A 22,371-nucleotide genomic window follows, 5' to 3' on the forward strand; every position below is an offset into this window, starting at 1 on the left:
TAACCTACGATCACAAATACACCTAATCATTTTTAAAGAAATGTGTATGAAAGAAATAATTCAACAAACTTACTTAGTGAGGTTTAACTGGGAGGCTACATGTTCAATCCATAATTTGATTAAGAACGCCTTATCTATAATGGTTTTGTTTGCACAAATACAAACACTCCAAACCTTTTTACAAGAGCCTGAAAAGTTTAAATCAGGACACCCTAAATGTTTTCCCCAAAATGTTTTTGGATCTTTTAGGATTGCTCTGAACTATATAGTTTAAAGTGTTTATATTCCAAAAAAGGGTAAAATGCAGATTTTCCAAACAGTAAAAAGGAAGACGTGTAAAAGCAATTTTCGTTGGCATTTCAATTCGCTGTCATTTCTACTTTTTGCATACTGAGTTTAGAAAATAATTATCATGGTCTTTTGTATTTGGACATGGATGAAAACAATTTCTTCATGCATGAAATCAAGCTATTCCCATTGCATTTCTTCAAATCATATTACTGCCCAGTTATGGAAATTAGTGTTAAGATCATACTTTATTGACTTCTGAAGTGCAAATGAATCAAATCAATTATTAAAGCCGCCCCTTGTTTCGGGGTGATTGCTCGAACTCTCTGCTGAAAGGGTTCTTTGTGAAATCGGGGGAGAGGGAAACACAGCCGGACATGTTTACTGACTGACACAAAGTAATCACAACAGAGGCAGCGATTACTGAGCACGTTTTCATTAGGAGATAACTTAACACTGTGCTGTTTGTAAAGAGATTGCAATTGCCTCAAAGGAAAAGCCAGAAGACAGCCCAAGGACCTAATCAAAAAAAAAAAAAATCACCATTGAGCCAAAATGAGTGTCTGCAAATCTCCCAGCCAGCCTGCCTCCCTTTGCTTTGCCTGTGATCCAAGGAGGACCCTGAAGCAGGCTTAACCCACACATCTGAAGTCTGCGGCGATAAAGTATCCAGCCAGGAAAAATACAAACAGGGAGAAGGGACTGGCCAGCGTATCCGGATGCAAGTCGAGCAACGTATACAGTTGAGTAGATAAGAGGAATACAGACGGCTGCAGAGTGTGGGCTAAGAGGTTTTAAATCAACTTGGCCATCACTGTATTTTAAACCATTCTGCAACCCGTAATAGTTTGTCAGAGTTTATTCCAAAGGCTAACCAAATGGAACCTTTCAGCCTTTGCTGTGTTTAAACCCTCTCAGGACTGTTTCTGTGTTCCATGGAAACCTTTTAAGATACCTTGCATCATCCCCAAAGCCGCTCCATTACAACAGATGCTGGCTGTTCCGCGAGTGACCCTGGCCATGTCGCACATTCAAGCACCAGACTGGAGACAAATGAGATGGCTAAAATGATAAACTAAGGATTCTGTTGGCTGCAGCTTGGAAACACTGTTTTTCGCCTCATTTTGGATCGGAGCACCTTTACTTTGGAATCTGTATCCTTGTAAAGCCCCGATGATTTCTGAGGGATGAAAGCCAATAAAAGCACGGGGGTGGGGCAGGCCCTGAATTATAGTTGCCGTGTTGTTGCAGCATCATTATCTTCACATCCAAAGCTCCTGTTTTCAACAGGGAATTCGCAGACCTTATCCGACCTGTGTTAGATCCCATTCTTTCTTTCTCATTTCTCAGTGCAGGCTTTCTTTAATGTACTGTTCCTGCACCAATACTGTTTGCTTTGAAATGGGCTAGTGATACAACTGTTGTGACAATGAAATGAATATTAAAAAACTTAATTTAGAAAGTCATAATATCATAGATGAATAATTGTGTAGTGAGTTTCTGTCCCCCTTTAGCGGACAACAATCCCTTTTGGGGTTCGCTGAATAGTGTCTGGAATGAAATGTTGTTTAATCTTCTGACACTTACAACCGACAAGAAGCATGTTAAAGGATCTAGTTTTGCAAGTACCATAAGCTTGTTTAGTAGGTAGATTTGGTGAAATGAGAAACAAATTTAATGAAATAAAATACATGTTTCTCATTCCATTAGATCAAAAAATGAAGGGAACACTTAAATCACATATCAGATCTTGATGTTACGAATTATTCAAGTGAAAAACATTTACTGATGTACATTTTCGAATTTGTCCAGAACAATAAGATGTAACAATATTCAATGCAAATAAAAAATATCAACCCATTAAGGGATGAATTCAAAATCACAAACTTGAACGAATTTCAGCATGGCAACCTTTGACCTTGCAAAAGCAGTTCAATTCCATTATCGCCACTCTGCAGGGGCTCAATCCAAAAGCGAAAGACATCAGTTCGCATCCCGGATATTTTGGTTTAATCACTGCTATTGTTTGAGGCATTCTGCCATTTTTTCCTTGAGTTTGGTGTCCGTCCACATGCCTTGTCCATGGGAACGACACTGAACCTTAAACACCATGTCGGATATAAAAGCACAGCCTATAACAGCACAAGAATATGACTTGAAGTGCAAAGGGATTTGAGTGTTCATTGGGAAAAGCACTATAATAAATGCGGTCCATTTACCTAGGTGTGGATGTAAGGGATGCTTCGGCAGCTCCATTACCAGCATTTCATACACCAGTACTCGGCACCACAGTTGCTTAAGTGCACTTATATCCCAACTGCTGTCACTAAAATGAAATGTTCTTGTAAAACATGATCTCAAGGACCCATTGTCTAGCTCTCTTATGCATTGTTCATACATCTCACATGTCTTGGTTAAAAATGGTTTTAATTTAAAATGCCCATAATACAGATCTGATCAAATCTAATCTCTAATCCTAAAAGAAACAAATAAGCGACGCAAATCTGTTAAATTAGGGATTCTCAGATTTGTAAATATATGGGCTGGTGTAAATATGGTAAGCTTTGGCAGGGCTAATTTAATGTTCTAATAGAGAAGTGCGTCTTAATTGTACCTGATTTGAATATCTGGATTATTAAGCCTTCCCCTGGTGTAATGCCCTGTATGATTAATGACAGGGGGAAGAACTAGTTCTCCCTGCCTCTCTCCCTCCCTATCAGTGTGAGCATGAACCAGCTCACTTTCATGTTTCATTAATCTTTTTCAGGCTGCCGAGCACACCTTTGGTAAAATCTCCTGTCTCATCAGCGGTGTTACTTTGGAGTTATGAAAGATGTCTCGGCTCTCCGTGGAAAAGAGAGCAGTGCTTTCTCTTTCACTTTCGGTCAGCTCAGACAGCGGCGTCGACACCACATTACTCACCTGTGGGGCCGGTGGACTGCGGTGTTCACAGTGAGGGACGTGGGGCTTTCTCTGCTCCGCCCCAGGCCTCCCGAGTATCACATTAAATCACATCTCTGTAATATATTTGTTTGGCTGCAGGGAACATTTTCACAGAAATAATTCTGAGTAGGAGACACTGCAATATTCTCCACTTTTCCTATATTGCCCCCACACACACAAATATTAGAGGTGTATACAGACTTTTTACGAGCCAGTGCTTTTGTATTCGTGCAAACTTTTAGGTATTATCGATCAATCCATAACAATCTATTTGTATAACCCATATTCACAAATAACAGTTTGTCTCATTGGTGCGGCATTCTTTGCCCTTGACCCTCAGCAAGAATAATGAAAAATCTATAAATCCATAGAAATAATAAAAAGCACATTGACAAATAACTATTTACAACGTTGACGAGAACAGACAGCGTCAAACATAAACGGAGAGGTTATTCAATGTTTGTACAAAAGAAAATGTCTGCAAGAGATGACTGGGAGCCATAATGACATTTGTAATGGTAGAGGTACAGCCAGTAATAGTGTTATATGTGAGAAGGCATTTTTCTATATTAAAATCTAGTTGAAATTACAATCCACGATTCAGTTACCACCAAGATCACGACCACCAACACAATCTATTAGATATAAATCTGTGCCTTCTTTTACGCAATGACTTTCTCTTTCTTTCTGATAGAGATTACCATATTGGAATTGCTCTATGCAATTCATTCTGATTCAGTGAAACTTTGTTTGCAGACTGAATGATAACAATGACATCTGAGTGGGAGAATTTGCAATTCTCTATTTCCTAAGTAGAGCACGTATAATTTACCTTAAACCCTGAGCCACTGGTAGCTAACTAGCTCTGGCTACCATCAGCAAATACAGTAGTTATATTGCCGTATGAGAGGGAAAGACTGAAAAAAGGCAGAACACTGATTGGATTACAATTCATTTAAGAACCTGGCACTGCTAGTTCATACAGTGCTTTGAGAAAGTAATAATATCCTTCACTTTTTGCACACTTTGAATTGAGAGATTTAACTGCATGTCGACACAACTACCATTTTCCTCTATCAGTCTGTTCAAGTGGACATGTCTTTAAAGTGTTGGCAAATTTAGAAGCATATAGCATTTACAAATTTGAGTCTCTAAATAATTACTGCAGCTTATCTCATTCCTCTACACATTCCTTGCTTCCTCACATTGGATGGGAAGCTGTCCGTGAAGTGCCATCTTCAGGTCTTTCCACAGATGTTCTCCCTGTCCCCTGCAGCTGAGAAGGCCCTTTTGAGCATGACACTGCAATTAGCCTGTAATAGACGAAGATAAGGGATTCTTGTTTGTCTGAATGTTTCTCTTATCTCTTCATAGTGTCTCTGGAGCTCAATCTGGAATGACCATAGATCATGTGCACAGTAGTTGACAAAGTACTCACACATTTGAGTAAATATTGTAAGAGATAGATTTACAATTCTGGTTGGAAATGAAAGCGGGAAAAGTCTGGGGATAAAAACAAAATCAATAAGCCTTCCATTCGCCTTGTTCAGAATGCTAGATATTAGGAATTGGTATTTAGGGCCCACACAAAAGGATGTGGAGTTTGGTGTGCTACAGATATTTCACTAACCTTGACCACACCGCGATGCACATGTATTCATTTTTTCCTTTTGCTCACATCAAATAATATATCTGTCATTGACCCTGTCTTTTACAGACTCATCCAAAATGAATATAACCATCATTTGCTTTCAGTGCAAGCCCACTACCTAGTTTCCTCTAACCGCTTTCAACTTCATGTATGTCAGTGTCATGTGTGTCAGACACAGCTGGTGTGCTGCAGTCTTGCTAGGATCCACAGTAATTAATGAAGGGCTTCACAGTTCATGAGGGTCTCTTGAGGCATGACCATCACGAAGCCGGCAGCTCAAGTGTTGGTCACACGTTTAGCCCATTAGCCCGTCTCGTCTAACACAACTAAACCCATAGACGGACAAACAGTAGAGCCACTGGAAATAGGGTGTGCTGTGTTTTTAGTTCACTTGTGCCTTTTCTGACCTTAACTTTGTTTTCTAGCCAGCAGTGAGTCATCATTTATACAGTAGCACTGAGAAACACAGAGAAGCTGGTTACGGAGTCTGTGCAGGAAGAATCCTTTGATTACAAAAATCTGGGTCTGTCTGAGTGGACTGAACGTGTGACATCTATCTGCCTCTCCACCGGTTTCTCACATCTTAGTGACTCACAACAAACAAAAGTGGGTTTTTCATCAGCGGAATGAGGCAGGGAGATTGTGTGCGCGAGTACGTGTGCGTTATTACCATACAAGTGTTTCTTCTGTTTACCTCCCCCTCCCAGTCTGATCTCCTTCCCTCTCTCTCGCGCGCGCCGAGGCTCGTCTCTGCCTCTCACCCCCTTCCTCCACTCCTCCACTCCTCTGTCAGGGAGCGGGAGCCAGGGAGTGATGCATCATCATTCGTTATTCCACTGAACACTCTGTCGATTCCCCCTCTGAGCCGCAGTTTCATATCTCATCAAGAAAAATGCCAGCCCTCACCGTGGCTGGCTGCAGATTAAAAAAATCAGGTGTGCCGTGCCACAGGCGGACCTATTTGCGGCGAAAGAATCCTTTAAAGTGAGAGCAGAGGAGTTAGTGAGGATATATCTATCGGGTGCCTCAAATCTCCCTGTTAAATTAGGCTGTAAATGTCCAAATGGCACACAAAGAAAATCCCACCGTTGCTCCCTTGTTGAATGATGTCTTCTTTTCTCGGCCCCCCTTTGTTATGATATGATCCAGGAGCCAATTACAAATGCAGTATTTTGGAGTTAAATTGTGATATACGGTCCCCGTCACTTTTTATCGAGGTGAAGGGTTTTCACGTCATGTTTGGCAGGACTGCTGATTGATGAACACTCGATATTACAGTGTGTGTCTGGGGGGGAGTTTACTCTTGCCACTTACATTCACTCTTAAAACTGGCTCGGACTCCAGAGCTGCAGGATTCAGACAACAACTATTATTATTATTATTATTATCATATGAACTGTTGTTGCTATCATTAATTACATCTGTACGTTCATAATTATAACTCTTATTGTTTTCATTATAACAACTAGTAAGAGCTGATGAACATGCTTGTACACAATTGGTCCTGGTCTATCTCTCTCCTCTCGCTTGACCCTCTTGAGATAAAGTATATTAGTAGTAGTACTTTGTCTAAGGAACAAGATGAAAACAGTTTAATCGACCTGCTAATTCCTCAAATGTCTTTCTGTCCGTGGAACACATATCTCGTCAACCACTTAGCTTATGGTCTTGATACTCTTCATGTCTATTGCAAATCGCTGGAGGAATTGCAATGCCGAGTTTGGTGTGATTTGGACACACCACATGTCAACATGAATAAAAACTGAATAAACTGAGGACCAGCGCTCTGTAGCAGTCCCTGCGGGCCGGGCACAGCGGTGATTTGCAACTGGGTGAAACCTCACCTCCAGTCAAAATGACCGCCGGATCATTTTTGATAACTTGACAGTTTTTATTCACCATATCAGACAAAGAAGGAGTTACATGTGACGGGTACTCATCACCTGCATGGCAACAACATTCACAGAATCACTTCCTGCTGGACAATTATCGTCAAAGTATAATCACAATGTTGGTTTTTGTTGCTGAAATGCTTTTAACTGAGTGGAATTTCAGAGCTTTTATTTTGAAAAGTTGTCAACTTGGGTCACAGTATTGGGTCTATTGCTTGACAGACCTCTAAAATAGTCGACATGAGACGTATAAAAAAATGATAACCATTAAATCATTTGAAATTATGTTATAATTTTATGAAAACATTGATTAGAAAATCTAGAAATAAACAAGGAGAGACAAGCATTACCCCAGGCCAAGCAAACAGGCCAGTTTAGAGAGGGCACTGGGCTAGTGGTCCAAATTTGGTAATAAAACCAGTAATTATTTACAGTGTTTGGTCCGACTATCTCTTTTATCGTGGCAGAGTGTGTGGGTAGTAAATGGGGAGTCGATTCGACACCATCTTTCACAGTCAGAGACACAGATTTGTGTCCAACAAGTCTTGTTGTATTTACAGCCCCTTGACGACTAAAGTAATTAAATCAGATGTGTCCTGCCATCTACGTGCTTCATTTTTTATGAGCGTCCATCAAAAATAAATGACACTAGCAGAGGATGAGAGTGAGACATGGTGACAAGTCACTCTAGATGCATTTGCTCCTTGTTGCCCTGATGCTAGCTGGCAGGGATCCATACTACAGGTAACATGATACTCCAGCCCCTCCTACTTGGCAGCAGGTAAACCCATCTCCAGGATAGATGCAGATTCACTGTATCAGTGTCTTTTTTCAGATTATTTCTGTGTGCACTCCACACATAGAAATTTGAAACGCCCAATTTTGTCATTTTAAAGAAATGGGGAATAAAAAAAGAAGGTAATCCTGTTTGCTAACACAGACAAACACAACCTCCTTGGCTGGAGCTACTTACTTTGACTACAATATGTAATCCTCGCTATTTGTCTTTATCTTTACTTATAATACAAGTGATTTATATTATAACCTATAACTTGAAAGCAAAAATCTCTCTCTCTCTCTCTGCGAGATTGGCAGAGGTGTTTTACAGAAACAGCTGTTTTACGTCTTGCAGCTCTCTCTCTCTCTTTCCCTCTCTCTGTCCCTCTCAGTTGGAGTTTGGATACTCTTTTATGTACAACCCCAAGAAACGAAAAGCAAGCAACCAGAAACCGATATTTTCTTTCTAAAATGTTCTTCGCTCTGTTGCTGTATCTGCGGGAAAAAACATTTTAACGGTGCAGCCAGTGGTGAATGTGTGTGTGTGTGTGTGTCTGTTTCATTATCACAAGTGTTGGTTGTATGTGGGAGGAAAAAGATGTGAAATCAAAGCAGGGACGATGAACTTAAATATAAATTGTATTCAACTATTTACTGTAATTTATATTTATGTATTATTATCATATCTGTTAATTTATGATCTCTCTGAATATCATCATCATCTGTTTCACAAGACCAAAAGCTATCATTAGTCATAGTCATACATTGGAATAACTTTATTTATTTGCCTGAAATATGATAAAACACACAAAGTAAAAATGCAATTGACTGGATTAACAATTAATACCACTATTATAATTTATAATACAAAACTTTGAATAGATATTGTAATAATATTGTCATTATGAATCATTCTGGCCAAGATAATCATAAATATGGTATAATGACACCGTGGACATCATCAAAATGTCCTTTGAATTTCCTTTCCACACACTCAAATCCTCTCTCTGGTGATTTCAGCACAACAGCAATGCCACCATGAATTACCATACACGACCTATATTACCATACACTTGGCAGGAATGGGTCTGTGATGTAGACTGTATATATAAAAGGGTATATAACAGTAAAATGTTTTCTACTGTTATTAAAAGCATGAGCATGTAATCAGGCTAAATCTAGCATATAGTTACTACAAATTAGATCAAATGTTAGACTTATAAACACTCACCATAAAACAAAATATCTAGTCAATGGTCTAGAGTCTAGACAATGACACAACCAACCATTATTGTAACAGATTTATTGAAGACCTGTTGTTGCAGAGCTCTTTCTTTTGACAGGGTTCATGTGACCGAGGGCATGTTCCTATTTCAATTGCTGTGCCAAGCTGTCCTCACCCAAAGTGAATACAGATGATGTGATAGCTGAAGGCGAAGCTCAGAAAAGGACACGGGAAGTCCACGGCCTCACTTCTAAACATTACTTTTTTTTTTAGACAGAACAAAATGAATCTGAATCCTCAACACAAACTGAGCCGTTGATTAAAAATATTTAAGGGTTATGTTCATCAGCAAACAATGGAGCCTGAATACTAGGGATTATAATTATGGCTATCATAAAAAAAACAATGTAAGAATTTGTCTGGGGGTGTGACGGTTTTTCCTTCACATTACACAGTTGTAATTACTGTCACTTGTTCATACAGTATGTCACATCTCTGCCTATGTTTAAGACTTGCTATTGTTACATGGCACTCTGCATTAAAAGCACAGAGAGGGACCTCCACCTTTGGCAGGGTTCCCCCAGTGGAAACTTAGAGTTATATCACAATTCCGGCGGATGAGAAACTAAACTTTTAAATCAAAAGCTAGTTTTAAGCAGGGAAGCATTTTTGTCAGCTGAATATGTACTTTTGAGAAAAGGAGTTTATATGATGGATCTACTAATTCCAGAAATGTATTTCGTCTTCGCATAAAATACAGCAGCTTGGTCAAACTGCATGTCAAAAAGTTGCCGTCAAATCACTTGATCCTTTTATTTGACCATATCACACGGCCATTCAGGGGTCTTCCGTGATGTTTTCACTAGTGTGTACTCATATACATTTTCCTAATTGTGGGTTTCTTTACCCTAGAATGAGCCCTTGATATTTAAATCATTTATATTTACATCCAGAGCAGGTCTTCTCTACAGAGGCCACCATATTTTTTTACAGTAGTCCAAACTTGACAGAATAAACAGCTTTTGAGTTTTTTTTTGACAACTGAAGGTACCACATTTTCTCGTTCATGTTTGGAAGCGGAGGGGGAGATGAGGAGTATTTAGCAAGAACATACGTCGTTACCACTAGATGTCACTAAATTCTACACAATGATCCTTTAAGTAAATAATTCAAACCTGTATAATAACCAAGACACACATACTTCAGTAGGATAATCGCTTAGTTTACCAACTTACTCTGCACCGAATGTTTACAAAAAGCTCCAGCAAAAACAATACATAGTGACAGTATAATGTATAACTGTTTAAGAAAGATTTAAGGGCTAGAACGGGCACTGTGGAAGCTTATACAATGTACAACACAGCAAATAATAATTTAGTGTACAGAGCCCAACAAAGGGAGATAGAAGAATGAAAACCACTATTCTGCTCTGTTGCCATTGTTGCCAAAATTTAAACACAAACGTTCGATGACAATCTACAAGACAGACACCATCATTTTGTCTGAAACTGCTAACTATATGTCAGGCAAGACAGCACATGTTATAAGAAGTGAATGAGCAACAGTTTGTATCCATGGTGACTGATGTTTCCTGGCTATGATGAGCTGCCTCTCACCAGCGCTTCCCACTGAATGAATCCCACCTAATTTATTGGCATTTGGCTCTAAACAGTCCTATTGCCACCACTGGGGAGATTTAAACGTAACTGTTGCACTGGTGGAGGTGAAATGATCCCACACGAAAAAAGGAAGAACCGTCTTCTCAGTCAAGTCCTTACATCACCCCTAAGCTACCTGCTGCTCCGCGCGCTCCTGTAACTCAATGCAATCTTCCACTGAGCGTTTATTTCATCAGTCTCTCTGAGGAGGCGAGACATGTTCCTGAGGTTTACCGTCCATACATGATGGATGAGACTCCACCGCAGCACTAGCCATTTGAATCTGAACCCTTTGGTGATTTTAATGAAGGTAAACAACGAGTCATTTGTTGAGCTACAAATAAACTGGTGCCCCCGTGCAGGTTTACGAGAACAGCAGCACTGTGTACTTTTTGTCATATCATGGTTACAGGTCCTCTCTTATCATTATTATCATCGACACATAGTCTTTATTTTTATATTTTAGCTGTAATGTCTGTGTAATCTAAAAAAAAAAACAGACTTCTGTGTGACGCTGTTAAAGCCAAATCTGATTTTGTTTCTACAGCCCATATTCATAAATCAGAATTTACCTATTAGGACTTCACAATATGTGAAAAATATGCTATCTCATGCCCTAAATCCTCGACAAGGTAAGGAAAAAGTTACATAGAAGAAAAATATATATGTATTCACCCTGAGTTTCAAACAGAATGAAGTCATGTAGATCAGTTCTCTAATTGGCAAGTCACGCACTGAGGAACGATTTGTTCAAATTATCGGAACACTACCATTTTTCACATGTGCTCTACGGTGTGAGTGTTTTCTCCAAAGTAGGTCAGGCCGCACGCTGTTCTTTGGTGTCTTTTAGTGAGATATTTGGCAGCTATTTTGGACTGACTCAACACTGCCAAAAGCTTCCTGAGTGTCTGAAAATATATCTTAAACAGCCCATGAACCCTGAAAGCTCACCACTTTTGATCAAAGTGCTAGGGTAGACGTGCGTGTCAGTCTGACGTCAGGCTATGCCTCTTATAACTGCAAATGGAACACATTAGCTTTGAGTCAAAATCCAGTGGCTGACACACAGGCAGTGTAATCCAACTGAATATAGGACATACTGTACATGGTGTCTGACGTACTGCTGACAGGTGGTCCTCCGCCTCCTTTACCTGCTGTAGTTCTCTCAATCATCATAGATTGCCCAGGCTGCACGACAGATCAGACACACATCAGCCACACACTTCCAGTGTCTCAATCTTTTATGATAGAATCCCTCTCCTGGACAGAGATCCAGAGAGTTCCAGCTTTCCAGCAAGGTCAAGACTGGAACGGTCTGTGAATCAAATCCCAACCCATGACCTGACATAAATACAGGCTGCAGGTTGCTGCTGCACGAAAACCTCGGCAAATACATAAATGACAAAAACAAGTTCAAAAATAAAACAACGAGCGCTGTAAAAAGGCCCATCCATAAAGTCTAATTCAATCCTACAGAGCAGCTCAACCATAATTGCATCTCTCCAGAGATAACAACACTTTGTCCTTCATACTCTAAATGCATGTTCATTTCTGAGGTGGTTTGTGCCTCAGGAGGTTGAGAGGGTCGTCCACCGACCATAAGGTTGGTGGTTTGATCCCCCGCTCCTCCGCTCTGCATTCCAAAGTGTCCTTTGGCAAAATGCTGAACCCCAGATCGTCACTGATGGCCGTGCCAACTGTGTAGGAAGGGTGTTTGATAGAAAACGTGCTGTATAAAAATGAGTGTGAGTGAGTAAGTGCAACTTGTACTGTAAAGTTGTTTGATTGGTCGATAAAACTGGAATGCCGTTATATATTACAAAATAAATTATCGTAAAATGAAAGTATAGGAAATGATCTAAACAACAATCCTTTGTTTTCCATTTGAGAAATAGTAAACAAAAGCATTTTTTGAAAGCTTCCAGTGATTTAATCTAGGACAAAGTACTTTCCTCATTTCTGGTACACTTCAATTTGAAACATATCTGCAGAAAATGTTGAGTCGCATTAATGGAAGTCAAACAGCAATCACAAAAATTTGACAGGGGCAGCCGTAGGAAGGTTTTCAATGTGTTGTATTACTGACCAGCCATTTTTTGGGCTATACTTTGATTTAAAAAATGAGCTATAAAGTGTGAATCTTCAGTATTTATTGGATTTTAACAGATTATTCTCAGTCTTCACTGTGTGTTTCATTTATCTCAGTTTCATTTCAGAAACACAACTGGTGAATTAATGCAAGGGTATACAGTGGGGATCGTTATTGCCATCGTAAAACCAGACTGAATTCTGCAGCCAAAAGCGGGAGGAGAGAAAAAGTGACAATAGTTGGTGAGCAGTGACGTTATTGTAGTTGTGTGTGTGTGAATTGTTATTTAGGCGGCGTGGCTGGTGAAGATGACTGACAGCTTGTAGTTCAGTGATCAAGCTGTGTTTGCAGTGCATTAGACAGTTCTGTTTTAAAAAGGCAGTGGCATTTGCAAATGCATAAATACCATAAAATAAAGAGCACATCTACTGACATTTTAAAGGTACTTAAAGAAAATTGGGCAAAATCGTTCTTTAATGAGCCTGTGCCTCAGCTTAACAACCTCACTCCTCTGCCATCGGTCGCTGCTTATGTCCAGACGGCACCATATATGTTTGTGTGACGTTCTTGCTCGGAAAGATAGGTAGCCACAGAGCAGGAGATGCTGCTAATTCAATCAATCAAAACAATCAAATTGGATTTGTATAGCGCATATCAACAAATCATAATTTGTCTATTAGGACTGAACAAGAGCAAGGGATAACTACCCCCCAAAATCTATTAACAGGGGAAAAAACATCTAGAAACCTCAGAGAGAGCCACATGTGAGGGATCCCTCTGCCATTATAAGAGTTGATTAATAAACACTTAAATCATATTCTGTTACATTTTAAATTGGGTAATAAACTACAACTTTTTTTTAAATCAGTTATTAATAGAATATTCAAAATCTTTGCGATGTGTCCATGCTTCCAAACATTGGTTAACATTTTAGAATAGATAACATACAGGGTGATTTGTTTCACAGCTGCATTTTTCACGTCAAACCATCCACCATTTGCCGATTTATGGTTTAAGAGTTACCAATTTATAACATTTAAGCTGTTGCAGTGGCTTTCAACAACTCATTTAATAGATCCTGAATAGTGACAATGGCCCTCTAATAGTTGTACAACTTTGGCACCACATCATTGGAATGAACTTTGAAATGGACCCGGATGGTCTGTGATGCTTCATGCTGTATGAAAGTGTGAAATCTACATCTACTCTCAGCCACTTACTCCATTGACGCCAAATGCATTTGTACATCATTTGAATATCACTTCAAAAACAACGCACAATGTGGATTGACCGCAGAGAGAACTTATTTAAATGATCACACATGAATTGAAAATGCGGTCCATCGGTAAATCGGTGGTATTTACCTTCTCTGGGGGAGCTGGAGGGTTGAATCTGCCGGCACAGACCAGGAAGGAGTCCGGCTGAGGTTTGCTGTTCTTCACCTCGGGATCATCACCCACAACAATGTGGTCAAAAAGACTGAAAAAGACTTTGTGTTGGCTCGTCTTCAACTGGAACGTCACATCGGCTGAGCTGGTTGCCACTGCAATGGGGATTGAATGCTTCTGGAGATGGTGCGTGAGTTTCTCCACACCTGGTTATGAAACATGTTTCAGAGCGAGGCTTACGGTTAGAACGATACTGAATAGCAGCTCTACAAGGCCAATGTTTTCAGTTAAAAAATCCCCTTTGATGTGAAGCTCCCTCCCAGACAACATGTTATTCTTCTTTTTAATTTCTATGCCGCCTGGAGAGCAGAGCAGAGTTTTGGGAGTTTTTTTAATCTACAGTTTCAAGGATGAGAGTCTATAAAAACCTGTAATAAAAACTCCCTCGAGGAACACGCACCTTTAACCTCTTAGGTAAAGAGAACATGCAGACACTGAATACATCCCTGTGCACCCTGTAAACAATGCTGCTGCCAGACATTGCAAAGGCAGCCAAGAAATATGTTCTACTTTGTTCAGATTAGGATCAGTTGAAGGTAAATCGATCGAAATAGGGAATCAGTATTTTAGCATGTGAAGATACAACAGCTGAAAAGAAGCAGGAAGTAAAAAAAAAAAATAACCTAGCCGGGATTATCTACAATTGCCCACAGTGGCCTATATGTGTGTGGCTATGTTAAGTTTATTAGGGCTCTTAGAGGCCTGGTTGTATTGTGAATAATAAAGCAATACGGCTTTGAAAGTATATCATCATAAAGTATTACAGGGAAATGTCACAGAGGCAGGCCTTTCTGTCTAAGAGTAAGATTCCTTACTAGAAAAAGCTGCGGTGTATAAAGCCACCAGCCTCCATTGCCAAAACCAGTCAATTTAGTTGCTGGTGTCCCACTAACGGTTCTTTTGTTAGAGTCATTGTGTTCAGTGGTGGAAGAAGACATCAGAGCCCTTACTTATGTCAAAGTAACTCAAATCAAATAAGCGATTAAGGAAGCCGTCAAAGTAAAATTACTCTTTTTATTGAATCTTTTTCTCAATGGAAGGTGATGGATTTGAACACAGCCATATCATTAACATTAGCTCCAGCAGGAGGGACGGTCCAAGATATAAGACCCACACTCTTTTAAAGTGGAGGTGGGCCGCCTTGGCAGAAGCAATTAGTATGGGAATACTCTCCTATTCAGCAATGAGGAGGTGGAAATAACCCTAAGCTTAGCTGAATATTATTAAGGTGCAATCTGGTTTTATCACATCTGATATATATGTCTGGTGTTGTGGCGGTGATATGATCTGCTTCCCAATTTAGCTTATCAATTAACATGGCCTGGATGTGAGCAGGAAGGTGAGAGAAAAAAAAAAACATGTAGGGTTTGACAGATTAAATCTTGCCGGTGGAAGAATAACGATTAACATGATATGAAGATCTGCAGATACAATGTACTGAAAGTAACCCACTAAAACTAAAACGGCCTATTTTAGCTATCAACAAAGAAATCTAATACCCTAACTAAGAAAACAAACTCTAAATGTACCAGCATGCAGTGCATGTGAGGCTCCCGGTGAAAAATTTGCTCAGCTTGGAGGGAGGGTGTGAACGAAGGTCCCCATGCCTTTTAGAAAGGAGTAGAAAAATGATTATCTGCATAATGGTTCTGTTGAGTCGACCCTGACAATCAGCATTCTCTTGGCTTTGTTCAATAGCATAACTGACATCAATGAAATGCTCTCCATTATAATTCAATAGGGACATGACATCACTGCTACGTGCTGAATTGCCGTCATTATGCAATGCAAATAGACTCAATTATTATAAATATTTTTTTTTTCCAGGAGTAATTCTAGATTTTCGTGTAGACAGAGACCACAGGTTTTGAGAATCAACTGACTTATGACCTTAAACTGTGTAATCATTAGGTTGTCAATTCATCAATGAGTTGTGAGCCAAATTACCTGGCATGAGCTCGGCGGAGGGAAATATTCTCTCTTGTATTTGTCTGCTCTCGGCGAGGAGCTCCCCGGCTGTCATGGGGAGATCCAGAGCGTCCCGGATCATCTGGGCGGCATCCAGAGCCTTTTTACCCATCACCGTGGACTTCAGGGCCCACGTGTACTGCTTTCCAAAGCGGTCACATATCTCCTGGAAGGACACGGTGTAGAGCCGCTCCGTGTCTGAAACAAGGAGAAAAAAAACACACAAGGAGAATGAAGAGCTGGTCAAAGGAATGACATTCAGGATTAAAAGTGAATGGAACCTTTGGTGCACAGCAACAAAATGTGTTCGCCTGCAAAGGGGACAGGGACTCACTCTTGTCTGTGACCTCAAACTGCAACTAAAATCCAATGCACTTCACTTTGTGTTTTTTTTTCGTTATAAATGTTAAATATGCCTAAAATGGTAAGCAAGAGGTCCCCCGTTATACCTGACATCATTTAAGAAATAAGGTATTTTGAAGCTGCCAGACTTAAAGGGTACATATATGATCACCAAGCATGCCCCGACCCATTTAAACGGTTCAATAGATTATAATCTTTAATTCGGCATACACATGATTTATAAAAAACAAGTTATTACCTTATCTAAAAGGTAAGTTTAAACGTCTTGCCATCACAGTGGAAACGCTAGGGGTAACTTGATTCACTGTAAAATCCAGGCTAAACCACCGTGGACTTTTGTGTATATCCAGAGAAATTAAGCACAAGCTGATGTTTTAAAAGGAAGCCGAATTAACAAGCAGCAAACAATGTTTCAAACGCTCAACACTAGAATGTTCGGAGTGGTCCGCTCGTGTGGATATGTGCGGAGGAGTCTTGAACTTCTGTATTTGTCTATGAACTGACGGATGAGAGGATTCGAAGTTTGGCGAATGAGTAGTTTCGCCACAGTTTTGGCGCTAATGCAACCTGGTGTGAGACAGCTTCACAAGATATGAAACACGCACACACACACACACACACACATACACAAAAACCGTGTAAACACCTAATAATAATCCGTCCATGTCGAAGAGGACATGGCTGACAGGTTTGTAGCAGCTGCTGGACACAGACATTTTTAGAGCGCCGGTTTTCTTCCGCCTTTACTATGACGCGAAGGGGACGAACAACAACTAACACAGAGACGAGGGACATGTTTTACAAATTGAAAGTAGTGCACCGTGAATAACATTTTTAACATTATTAAGCATTCTTTGTAAATTCGGTTGAAACAGAATACACTATCAGTGGGAACGCGTTGGTTTGAGAAGCAGCATCAGAACGCAGGGATAGTTTTTAGTCGGCAATGTGCAATGGCTGCTGGGTAATGATGTCCATCCTGAAAGGTTATTATGGCACATATTGTCAAACTTCTCAACAATCACAGGAGTCCTGGTTATTAAATGAATAGCAATTTAACAAACTTTTAAATCTATTTGACTAATCTACTCACACATTTAGTGTTGTTTTGCAACAAACAATTCTGCAAGAAACATTCAAATAAAAACTTTAAAAACAGAAATAAGATAAACAGAATATTTTTTTTAAAGATGCAGTTATTAGTCCCAAACACATGCACAGACATGCAAAGGCACACTTATGCAGGTAGGGAAATTTAACCTCTGCTTTTGACCCATCTGGTGCAGGACACACAGAGCAGTGAGCGACCATGTACGGCGCTCGGGGAGCAGATGTTGGGGGAGTAAGGTGCCTTGCTCAGGGGCACTAGACAGGGTAGGGAGACTCTTGGATTTTTGGACTGATCAATCCAGGTTCGTCTTTTTGTTGTCTCTCCGTGAAGTCGAATCAGAGATGAACCAGAGACCTTCTCTGCCCATAGTCCAAGTTTCTGCCACTAGACCACCGCCTCTCTTCAGAGTTAAAGATGATCCAACCAAAAGAGGCTGAGGAAAAATAATCGTGGAACTACTTCTTGGTGTTATTATAAATCGAAAGAGAACAGACTGTGGTGATGTGCAGGGTCAAGGTTAAATTTTAATGCTGTCTGCAAACCCATGAGGCTCTGCTTGTTTTCCCGTTGTGTGGAACCATAGGCATCCACATCCACTGAGGCTAACAATTTACAAGGAAGAATAACACCCACACACCTGACCACTCTAACAGCCAGCCGTCTCTCTCTTCTTACCACACACACACACAGACACACAATTTCCTGTCCTTTATATGATGCATTATAAATGATTGTCTGGTAGATATGTGAGGAATTTAGGTTAGTTTACAGATCAGTAATGCAAATTATTGACAACCAGGGTAAGTGCACCTGAACTGTGGTGCATCTGTATGACAGAAGATTGACTATAATCACAGCCAGTTGAATAATACGTCATTTATAAATGCCTGGGTTTGGAGTTTGACCCGTGCTGAGAATATAATTATTTCAGAGCAAGGTCACGCTGTAGGCACTTCAGTGTTTCCACACGAAATCTAGAAGGGAAGTATTCAATCAAACACAAAAAAAATAGCAAGTTGCACATGGTTATACATGGGAAGCGGTCTGCATGTGTGGATGAAGTCATATGATTGTTTCTGACAATATCTCGGGACTCCTCTTCAAAAGGATAAATAACCCATGTTTTTATTAAGTCAAAATTCTGTGTCTTACATTTCCATTGTCCACGGTGTGTCAGAGAGAAGGGCCACTGCAAATTAATGACAAGAGGCCGCTCCCTGTATTGTTACCAGCACTGCCATATTTTTCTGAATAATTGGAAGCCCTGCTTTAACAGAGTTTGTCTTGTTAGTGTGACAGAGATGTCGGGGGGGTGGAGAGAACCCTGTAACCTGGACTACCTAATGAGCCTATGGCTTTCAGGTCTAATTGGGTGCCTGCGAGTGCGCAAAAGAGGCTTTGAGTCCCGTTCGAGTGTGCTTTGTGCCAAGTTGTGCAGTTTAGGGAATTGGCCAGACAGACTGGAAACACTAAACAGAAAGCAGCAACCTCGAGGAAAGTGCAGTTTATATATATTTATACATATTTAATGTAGGAACTCTGACAAGGTAAGTACTTTTGTTTTGTTCAAGCAGGAAATAGCTCGGGAAAAGAAGTAGCCTGATGATGCTTCCAATCCCACAAATCAACGCAGCAACAGAGGGATGACAGTCCGGTGGTGGTAGCAGGAGATTGCTATGAAGCTTGCCCAGAGCGACACTTTGCTGTCTGACTGAAGCAGTGTGTCTGTAGATATAAATAGTGGGGTGGTAAAAAATCACGGCATAGAAACACAGTTAGTTTGTTTCCGCGTCTCCCTCTGGAGCAGGACTGCTGCAGAGACACTGCTACAATTAGACTCAGACATGCTTGTATGCAATGCTTTATCTCTGCTGCCTAATTGATGCGATGCAGACATCAGCAGTCAGTGTGGTCCAAGTTTGCTGTGGTAGATAAGACAGTCTACGTGATTAAATGCAGAACTGATGAAGACCCTACTAATTTCATTCTATGCACTTAAGCTGCCCTAATTTCTCTATAACTTTCCTACGTCTGCAATTATGGTGGCATCCGGTTGTAATGCTGGATCATGATAGTGGTTGCGGGATTTGTGAATATTTGCTATACAGATACAATTTGATTTATTCGTTGAATATCAGATATTTTATGTATATTCCTGGGATGAAACTCTAGGGGATCCCAGAGCCGAGACAAGCGCCATCAGGTCGGTGGCACAGCAGTTCACAATGTCAATGTTGGAAAATGTTCAAAAAGGAACAAATCAGGACAATTGAGTGGGTCTTAACCCAAGGATTTTGGAGAGTGAGCGACAGGCTGTATTGTGTTCAGAGAAAAGAAAAACTGAACTATAGGACTCATTTCTCTGCAGCACATAGTCACAAATTGTAAGCCCCATGGCACGATGAGATTGTTCCTCTGTGTATCCTGAAATCCTGTGCTCGGCCAGTGCACGGTCACATATAACGGAGCAGTGGCAACCCTCACCTCCCGTTCACTTCCGATCCGTGCAAGGGGTCGAACAAAACGTTCCCTTCCTGGTAGAGAGTTTGAACGTGACAAGTTGAACTGCAAACAGTTCCGGGAGGTGGTTCATTCCATAGATATATATATAAAGTCTAGATGTCTCGGCCAGCGGAGTCGAACATCGGCACATGGCGGCAATCTTGCCACAGGCAGCTCGCCCACCCATAACATTGTGTTGTAGTGGTACGTACTTTTTAAATAACCATAACTTGCTAAATTCTCAACCGATTTTTAAACGGTTCGGTTTGTTACAAACGTCAGAGATGTAGTTATGACACTGCATCACTATTATTATTTTCTAAAAAATAGAATAGTGTTCTATATATGTACAATATTTCCCTTTACAAATATACATCAAGATTTATTTTTTATTTTTTTTATTTAAAAAGTACATGTACCACTACTAACACAATGTTATGGGTGGGCGAGCTGCCTGTGGCAAGATGGCCGCCATGTGCGGAGGTTCGACTCCGTTGACCGGAAACGAGGATGAGACATCTAGCCTTTATATATATATATATATATATCTATGGTTCATTCACTTTGCAGCTGGGTCCACTGCATTCTAGCAACAAGGCTAACAAGGCTAACTCCCTGTCAATGTTAAAGAACTTAAAAAAAAAACATTAATGGCTATTTCAATGACTTTTATATTTCACATGATTTTATAGTTTCATAGTTTTTGCATGATCCTGCTAACAGCCAGACAAACAGCGAAGAAAAAATAACCTCCTTGGCAGTGGTAATTATATCAGATGGTTCTGTGAGTGAAATCCTGCAGGGTGAAAGAATGATATTCCTGGAGATGGATGATAACTTGGGCAGATCTATTGGAAGTTATTGTTGCATTGCCACCCTCTGAGCTGTCCATGCAGAAATTTGTATTACAAACTAACTCCTCATAAATTGGACGTATACCATCATATTTTATGTGGAGCTACTCTCTATTGGAACAATATATCAAACTTCAACTTCAACTTTGAACCAAACATTGTTGATCCAAAGTGCTTTACAAAAAAAAAGTGATGACCGATAAGCAGTGATAACAATAATAAAGATAACAATAACAATCATGTCCCCAAAATACTTAGACCTTGACCTTGGGACAGACAGCAGTCTCTGCTCAGATGACCTCAATGTCATGACACTGTGGTATGGGGTCAGGAGCCCTGCGATGCGGGATGGGGCTAGACCCTTTTAGAGCCTTGTACACATACACTTTGGGGGACACCACAGGAGATAGGCGCTGATGATGAGTTACTAATGGAGACGCTAAACGATCTGCGGGTTAAATGTGAAGAAGCAGAACCAGCCTTGGCTTCTCTCATCTAACTCATCCTTTGTTGTGCCGTCTCTATCTTGCTGCATGAGACATTTTTTTACCTTCTTTTAATCTGTTCGGCTTCTTCGCTCAACCTTCGGACCCAAAGATATTGAAACAGAGAAAAGGGAGCCCTGACCTACAGCGCAGAGTGGTGGATTTAAGCAATCTCTCTCTGTTCTTATTCTGTGTACTGTCACCCTGAGCAAGAGGGTCATTAAAAAGAGTGGAAGCTATGTGAAAGAGAATAAAACAGATCTGAACCATTTCATTTCTCCAGAACAGATGTCATTACAATCAAATGAGTGTTTACTCCTCAATTAAAAACATTAAAATTGTGTAACGGTAGCTATTGTATAGCACTGGTTCCCCTCCAATGAAATGCAAGACTCACACGGTACAGCTTACTTTGTTTGATTTTATTATTAAGGTTTATCCAGTCTCTCTCTCTCTCTCTCTCTCTCTCTCTCTCTCTCTCTCTCTCTCTCTCTCTCTCTCTCTCTCTCTCTCTCTCTCTCTCTCTCTCTCTCTCTCTCTCTCTCTCTCTCTCTCTCTCTCTCTCTCTCTCTCTCTCTCTCTCTCTCTCTCTCTCTCTCTCTCTCTCTCTCTCTCTCTCTCTCTCTTTCTCACACATGTACACACAGTTCTCATTTGTGATGCTGTTCTACACCGTCCTTTGGGAGTCCCTCAGTCCAAGCGAGCTAATGTTGATAAAGGGGAGAGAGCGATTAGCCAACACGGAATCCCTGTGCACAATCAAACTCCCTCCCTGGCACCGTTACCAGTGCCACATCCCCACCCTCTCCGAAAAAAAGGATTTATCGTCTAGTTTTTTTTTTACTAAAGTCCTGTGTCAGAGAGGAGCATCGAGGGTGGAAAAGGTTGGGAACAGATGAGGCGTCTCTGGGCTGCAGAAGCACTGCGCGAAACCAGGCGGAGGGGCAGTGCAGGGCAGGCGATGAGACGTGGCTCCATCCAGGGCTGGACTTGAAGATCCAAAAGAGTAATGAAGACAAAGTTGGACATGGCGGAACAGAGAGACAAACCGTGACAGTAGCTCCTTCCATTGGGAATGCAACCCATTTGGAACCTTAGCTGCACAGCACATGGCACC

At 40.6% G+C, this 22,371-nt stretch overlaps 1 protein-coding gene across 1 annotated transcript in view; it reads right to left on the reverse strand.

Moving 5' to 3' along the window:
• The window catches only part of pudp (pseudouridine 5'-phosphatase), a 31,846-nt gene extending 14,812 nt beyond the window's left edge, over window positions 1-17,034 (reverse strand). Inside the window, exons 1-3 of the mRNA XM_062381055.1 lie at window positions 16,949-17,034; window positions 15,919-16,137; window positions 13,888-14,117 (exon numbers count right to left, since the gene is read on the reverse strand). Coding sequence (XP_062237039.1) covers window positions 13,888-14,117; window positions 15,919-16,137; window positions 16,949-17,018 — 519 coding nt within the window. The 5' untranslated portion in view covers window positions 17,019-17,034. The remainder of the gene's footprint in view (window positions 1-13,887; window positions 14,118-15,918; window positions 16,138-16,948) is intronic.
• Between the last annotated feature and the right edge of the window lie 5,337 nt (window positions 17,035-22,371).

The sequence above is a fragment of the Platichthys flesus genome, chromosome 22, assembly GCF_949316205.1.
Source record: "Platichthys flesus chromosome 22, fPlaFle2.1, whole genome shotgun sequence".
NCBI classification, from domain to species: domain Eukaryota; kingdom Metazoa; phylum Chordata; class Actinopteri; order Pleuronectiformes; family Pleuronectidae; genus Platichthys; species Platichthys flesus.